This window comes from Anticarsia gemmatalis, chromosome 21 (genome assembly GCF_050436995.1).
Source record: "Anticarsia gemmatalis isolate Benzon Research Colony breed Stoneville strain chromosome 21, ilAntGemm2 primary, whole genome shotgun sequence".
Classification (NCBI taxonomy): domain Eukaryota; kingdom Metazoa; phylum Arthropoda; class Insecta; order Lepidoptera; family Erebidae; genus Anticarsia; species Anticarsia gemmatalis.
This window is the reverse complement of record NC_134765.1, coordinates 266,391-274,228: the sequence shown is the minus strand read 5'-3', so window position 1 is coordinate 274,228 and position 7,838 is coordinate 266,391. Positions and strand designations below refer to the sequence as shown.

Here is a 7,838-nt window from a genome sequence, read left to right as displayed (position 1 = left end):
AAAATATGTATAAAGTAAAACCTCCGTCAATACCAGTAGCCGACAATAGCCACTCATTAATCAGACTCGGCTTAGCCTTTTTATTCTTTTTACACCGTCCGGCGTCGAACCCGCTACCTGGCCGCTACTTATGCTCCGAATTAATGACCGCTCACTATACGCCGGCTTAGTGGTGGTAAGTACTATATGATAAGGTCGGGGTTACGATGGGTGGCAGTTATTGGGTTTAAAACTAGTAGGGATTTAAGAAAATAATGATTGCTATGAATTTTATAGTAGTTTATACATCCGTTTTATAATGAAGCTTTGGGTTTGAAACTATTTCGATTATCATACAGTGCCTTAAGGCATAGTAAGACTGCTAAGAGCTAAGACTCCTAAGAGCAACAGCTTAAATAATAGTACGACAGTAAACCAAGGTACCTATCAATGAATAGAGTTTCGGTATTGACTAAAAAATCCATTACACATTTAATTATCACGTATAATATTTTACTGAAAAACTACTTTTAGGTACTTGTCGACATAACTACCTCTAATACTATCATAATATATCGTAATACTTATGTAGGCTTACGATTTTGATGACGTAATACATATTGAGAACGAACGCGAACTTGCACTATTTTGACCTTGAATTGCTTGACGTATTGGCACAGGTTACATTGACCATGGTCGCTAGCTGATTAACCCCCGGTTTCTGAGTACATTTAGCGGTGGTTTATCTATCTAAAAGCGTTTTTGTATGAGTTTTGACGTTATTGAATAGATAAACTACCGTTAAATATGTCTTAGAAACCGGGGGTAAGTGACGGCCATGTTCAATGTCCTGTCAAATATTACAGGTAGATTGCTGTTCATGAAAGAATTGCAGAAAGCTTAAGTAAGGTAAAACGGTAGATAATGCTTTTTTTCCAAAGTAATCAATAGGTAATTTTAAATGGCATTAAAAAATAATATTAGCCGTAAAATTCTATAAAACAATTTATAAACACTTTCTTACTCATCAATAACATGTCTATCACAATATACTTACGCACAAAATGACACACAAGACAAACAAACAAACAAACACGTACTCGCGTCAATCATTTGTACTTTTAGTCAATAAAAGAACTCCTTACAGTACATAATACACTTTATATCAATTACTCATTCATATTAACAGACTCGTTACAGTTTAAATACAAGACAGGTGGTGTTATAAACAGTTGTAGTGATGCATGCGAAGGCTTCACACGCAAAATGTTGCGATTTCATATTGCTTTAGCTGTTTTGGTAAGTAACTTATTATTTATTTGTCATTTAGAGGAGCTCGTAGCTTAGTTAAAAACAGCCGTGCGGATCGATCTCTGAGGTTAAGCCACGCTTGCCGAGGTTGTTCTGTGGATGGGTGGCCATCTTAAACATATCGAGTTACTCCGCGTTTTAGAAGGCACGTTAAATTCTGGGTCCTGGCTGTCGTTTCAAAGATCTTTGACTGTCGTTAACAGTAGTCAGAAGCTTAATAGTCTGTCTAAACCAAATATTTCCGACTTTCAGGTATTCACCATCAGCGTAAGCCTGGCCAATATTTGCCCGATCACAGCCGGCCCGGTGACTGATATTCCAATCACCGATAGCCCGGCCGCTGCTAGCCCGGCTAGCGACTGCCTGTCCATCGCTAGCCCGGTCGCTGATAGCCTAGCTATTGCTAGCCCGGCCATTGATAGCCTGACTACTGCTGTCCCGGCCACTGATAGCCTGGTTACTGCTGTCCCGGCCACTGATAGCCTGGCTACTGCTGTCCCGGCCACTGATAGCCTGGCTACTGCTGTCCCGGCCACTGATAGCCTGGCTACTGCTGTCCCGGCCACTGATAGCCTGGCTACTGCTGTCCCGGCCACTGATAGCCCGATCACCGATAGCCCGGCTACTGCTAGCCCAGCCACTGACAGCCCGGCTACTGCTAGCCCTGCTACCGACTGCCCCATCATTGCTAGCCCGGTCACTGATAGCCCGACCTCTGATAGCCCAGCAACTATTTGCCCGACCAGTCTCAGCCCGAGTACTGATTGCACGACCGATGCAACTCCAGCCACTGCTAGCCCGGCTACCGACTGCCCAACCATTAACCCAACCTCTGTCTGCCCGACTCCTAATACCATATCAGCGAGACCTTCACATCATAGACACCATGTTCCAGCGAGACACAGACATAGAAGAAGGAAACACCCGCATCACAGACGCCATAGGCACAGACCGAGGCATAGTTCGCGAAGGCACAGGCACAGACACCATCATAGAAGACGGAGTGAGATGAATATTATTAAAAGCATTAATTAAATATTGTCTAAGACCCCATTTTTGATTTTGTAACAATATCTGCAACTATTTGAACAATTTTTTTTTTACTTTATGCACTTCCTAGCATGTAATCTACAGCGCGATTCTCTACCACTATCGAAAACCGGCCAGTTATCGAAAAAAAATGTATGAATATTTGATCGGCATCGTTGGACTATCCTTGTTATTCTTACAATTCATTTTAAATGTCAAACTCTCGATACTCGATAGTACAGACTAGAGAATCGCGCAACTATACTTATTATTTCTTTCAGAGTTTTTTAATAATACGTTCGGAAGGATCTATTTAAATTTTAGATTTTTTTTTGTTGTTTTTCTTAGTCATTAATTTTAAGTATAATATAACGGATTTTACATTATATTTTTTAACTAAAATAAATTATATTATTATTAACCAATTTTTTATTGTTGTGGTCCTGTATAAAAAGATGTATGAATGGGAATGAAACAAAAGAAAAGAGTAAGAATTTCTGGAGGTCAAAGTCAAAGAAGGAATAGTTGTGTCAGATCTCTGCCTACCCCCATAGAGAAAAGGCGTGATTTTACAATTATATTTGTATGTATTTTTCTTTAATTGTCCTTGTCTTTTCTTAAGGGGCCTTCTACCTTACACCGCACCGTAACAAATTGCAATTCAATGAGTACAGATTGTAAGCACAAGTGTTTTATTATTTATATAAATTGTATTTGTCTTAAACATTGTAAAACAGGTAATATTATTATTATGTACGTCTCTTTTATATCTCGGGACTACAGAGTCCCGGACATTTGAAAGGCGTGCGTGGGGCCGAAGCCAACACGTAGAGGCCCTTTATGAAAGACGGCTTTAATTTTCAACTTTGTATGGTGACACAATCCGGTGACTATCCCTGTGCACACTATAAAATGCACCCAAGGACAATCACCGGATTGTGTGGGTACTATGGCAAAACTAACGGGAAATACTACTTGGGCTATTGGGATGGGGTGTTTATGGACTGGAGACCAGGGGATCTATGGGGACTATGGCGCCTGCCGATAACAATGTTGAAAACATGTATAAATGGCAGGCGGAGACTTGCCAACTTACAAACTGGGCCACCCTAAACAAGTCGCATGAATAGCAACAAGGGGGCAACAGGGTCGTGAGCGGCTGAAGGACGGAGAGGCCTCGGTCAGCTCACGCGCCTTTGCTAGGCTCAGGCATCACTGGCCACCTAGCCATCTTACGCTCAGCATCCTTCCTCCGAACAAAGTGGGAGCTCTGCTCTTGCGACTCCACTCTGGACGGCCAATGAAGGCAAGCCAGAGGCGGGGGACCGCTTCCTCGTCAGTTTTCACTCCGACCAGCCAACTAAGGCAAGCCGGAGATGAGGAAGGGTGACTTCCCCCTGGAGCACTCAGGTACCGCGGGGTCGCTACTCCCCGTCACCTCGCCTCAAGGTGCCCTTTATTATTATTTTTGTTTTCTTAGACAACTCCCGCACTAAGAATTGCTCTTGTGTCGCGGGGACTTTTACAAACATACAAACAACGGACACAAAGCACAACCAGACCCGAAACAATTATTTGTGGATCGCACAAATAATTATTCCGTGTGGGAATCGAACCCACGACCTCCCGACGCAGTGGTATCGGCGTGGTGACCTAAACCGCTGCGCCACGGAGGGAGATTAAAAGAAAATAAATAATAAATCCTTCCATTCATCACATTGTTTTTACAGAAATTTGTTCATGCACAAGATATTTTGCTTTCCATTCCAATAGTAGAATAAAATGTAATTTTGTCTACATTTCCTGTTGTTGCTGAGCCTAAAACAGACTTAGACTAGAGTACCTCACATAAGTGACTAATAATTTAGACACCCATCCAAAAATTGTTTGGTTCATAGACTGAGACCAGTTGTCACGAAGGAAATAAACCGTTTACAATACCGTTTCGTAAATATAAGAGAGTTAGTTTTGTAGAAACATAAGCGTATGCCTGATCTTTAATGATCCCTATTCTCGATCCTCGCTGGCGGTCAACAAAAGATAGACTTTTACTGACGCACGGTAGGTAATGTGTAACATACGAAAACATTTAAATACGATCCGTAGCATTGGTGAAAGAGACATACTTCGATTGTATGAAGTATGACTAGTACACTATTGTCCGGTTTCTGAGTACATTTAGCGATGGTTTATCTATTCAATAGCGTTTTTTATATGAGTTTAAACGTTATTGAATACATAAACTATCGCTAAATATACCTCGGAAACCGGGGGTATGATAGTTACGGTTATTTCCCAGATCTATGTTTTACAATTTATTGGCGATATTAAATATATTACAGTATTATAGTCCCAGTTATCCACTAAAAAGATTAGAACAACAGGTCCATCGGTTTGTCATAAAGGTTCCAATACGTTGTCTTGAAGCAGACGTGGCGGCCATTGCTGTGTGTTGTGTTAATATATAGTCTGTGTATTGTAGAACGTTATGTGCAGTAAGCCGGTATAAGTAAGTACACTCGTGCGCAGGTTTATTGTGTACCTGTTAAATGTAGGTACACATGACGCATGGTTTTAAAAATACGACTGGTAACAACTTCTCAAGATATATTGTAGTATCATTTAAAATGTAATTAAATTAATAGTAATTTTGTCTGATATACGCGATTTTGCTTGTTTGCTCTATTTTACTCGATTAAAGGTTCATTTCAGGTTTTAATCTATGTTTGACCAAGGGTTTTCGACATATTTGATTGATTTTCAACAAAATCAAATTATCAAACTATATAACCGTAAGAGTGGTACAAACGGACTTAGCCTATGTACTATAAAGTATGGATGGACACCAGTGTAGACCCAGGTAATAATGATTACGCAGTTGAATATTTTCACAGGTGTGTTCCTGTGTTCATTACCTCAATGACATATCAGTAAAGTGACATAAATAATTACCGTAATATTTACCAAATAACACATGTTGTTAAACTTCTTATTGGAAGGTGAGGTCGCAATTATGGGATTTATAGAAAAAACACTTTCAAAGCAGTTTTTTATTTACCATAAGTCCTGATTATTATTTATCAAAGTTGCATTTATAACTTGTTTACACGAAAATTATGTATTTTTAGGGCTAGAGAACATAGCCGCCCTGCCGGTATCACAGCACCTATTTACTTGATCCACTCACAAAACAATGCAAGCTATCTAAACACAATGGTTTCTAAGCCTAATTTTACTGTTATGTTTGTACCTATATATTTCTACAGTTGTCCACGAATATCCTTACTCAAGTTAGCTTAAAAACTTATTTTTCTCTATTTTTACAAGGTTTATTTTATTTTGTCATATGGTTGGTAGACAACCTAGTGTCAAAGTTGTTCAAGCCGACCGAAAAACCTTGCTAAACGACTGTTAATTAATGTATACTTTCTGGAATCTGGTATACGGCATGTAAACCTTACCTAACCGAGTGAACCGCGCAACACAGTGGCCGGTAAACAAATATATATATTTAATAAGTTTTTATTGGTATAATCTGGGACATAATTTACGTTGATAAGCAGCTCAGCGCATATTCCACTTACTGCCACGCTTACAATGGTCGTGTTCTTTTATTTTAATGCAACGTAAGCCGGGCCCGATTCACTGCCAACTTGCAATATTTGCTGTATTTTATATCACTGGCAATGTAGTGAAGAAATTATAATTTATAATGGTATTTTTTTGAAAGTGATTCTGTTGCAAATATAGCAGACTAGCTGACCCGCACAACTTTGCTTGCGTCCAATAAGAGAGAATGGGTGAAATTTTTCCCCGTTTTTGTAACATTAAGTACTGGTACTCTGCTCCTTTTGGTCGTAGCGTGATGATATATAGCCTATGTCCTTTCTCGGGTATCAAAATATCTCCATACCAAATTTCATGCAAATTGGTTCAGTAGTTTAGGCGTGATTGTGTAGCAGACAGACAGACAGACAGACAGACAGGCAGACAGACAGCACAGAGTTACTTTCGCATTTATAATATTAGTATGGATTAGGAGTTAGTTGGAGTTGATCGTATGAATATGCAAAAAGACACAGAGAGCGAGAGAAGTTGGAGTAAAACTCTAATGTTATAATAATAATTATGTTGTATTACTTAACAGAACTAATGAATTCAATAGTATTCTCTTTGATGGTATTCTTTCATACCTTTAGTGATGGTAGTTTTACCATCATTGTAGTAGTTTTTCATCTTTTTTTCATATTTAACGCTGTACTGATAGGTAATGTTTTAATCTCAGCCTTCTATGATAAAACTGAAGGAAAAAGTCGGAAAAAACTTTCTACTGTGAAATTCAGTGTTGTGACCAAAAAGTACTTTGATTAATACCTTGTTATGAGGCGAATGGCAAACTCACTTTAAAAAATAAAACTTTATTTATTACACTTAGAAATAATACATGAGTTATGAATTAACACTGATTTACGACTAAGATTTGGAATTGATTTAGAACTAACTATGAACTGAACTAACTATGAACTGACTGTTCGTACATCGAGGACGAGCTTATATACTAATACAATATGTGAAACGTAAACTTATTAGCTAATGGTTTTAGGGCTAAAGTAAATATGATAAGCGAGTCCTGAGAAAAGACAATAACAAAGTGATTAGTAATTATAGTAAACAGGATACATTAAGATGATGATTATTAAATACAAGATAACATAATGATTATATGTTTTGATTTAGATGATGTTAAAATATGAGGACTTTATAGTTATATACTAGGTTACAAGGATTTATGTATTACTACAATGTATGACTTATATGCTATTATAACAACCTACAATTTAACCCTAGTACCCAATTACCACAAAAGATACAATTTTCAAACGGACAGATGTATAGTATGAATACATTTATTATTGTACATGATATCTACAAACAAAACTTCTCTTCTTACCCCAAAATCTATCACAAATCCAATTTAACGGAAAAAAGCAACATTTTTAGTGAAAATCGAACAGATTGCACTTATTAACCGACTGTCAATCTAACACAGGAATAACGTCACATTGTAAATATTAACTAAATCTTACTAATATCATTGTGTATATAACCAAAATTTAACTACAAATGTATGAAGCGAAATTTAACCTTATTGCTTTAACAATAAGACTGTTACAATATGCAACTTCTTTGCATTCTTTACAAACTTAATCATGTAGTTTAATTAAGCGAAATTAGACCTTATTCCGTTGTGTTAAGGTCAGTGTTATGTGTAACAGTTTAGTGGTATATATTGAAAGTATTTTGCGATCTATTACAGCTAATCGGCTTATAGGTACGTGAAGCCGTCTATGGGATTATGTTCAATGGCAGTATTTACGCGAATTTGTGAAATTTACTCACGTTCATTGTACTTTTTGACTTTTACTTTGTATAGACTGGCGCAGCGGTTGAGGTTGCCACGCCAAAACCACTGGGACAGGAGGTCGTGGGTTCGATTCCCACACGAAACAATTATTTGT

At 38.0% G+C, this 7,838-nt stretch overlaps 1 protein-coding gene across 1 annotated transcript; it reads left to right on the top strand.

Annotated features, from left to right (window-relative positions):
• Window positions 1-1,143: 1,143 nt before the first annotated feature.
• Window positions 1,144-2,740, top strand: LOC142982395 (uncharacterized). The gene is made up of 2 exons (XM_076128883.1): window positions 1,144-1,278; window positions 1,543-2,740. Exons 1-2 carry the CDS (start codon window positions 1,246-1,248, stop codon window positions 2,323-2,325), a joined length of 816 nt encoding a protein of 271 aa, XP_075984998.1. The 5' UTR covers window positions 1,144-1,245; the 3' UTR covers window positions 2,326-2,740.
• The last annotated feature ends 5,098 nt before the right edge of the window (window positions 2,741-7,838 follow it).

Bases quoted from the DNA above. Each gene is read 5' to 3' on its own strand.
- LOC142982395 (XM_076128883.1), top strand. From the start codon at position 1,246: ATGTTGCGATTTCATATTGCTTTAGCTGTTTTG. The intron at 1,279-1,542 runs GTAAGTAACTTA...TCCGACTTTCAG, and splicing joins ATATTGCTTTAGCTGTTTTG to GTATTCACCATCAGCGTAAG.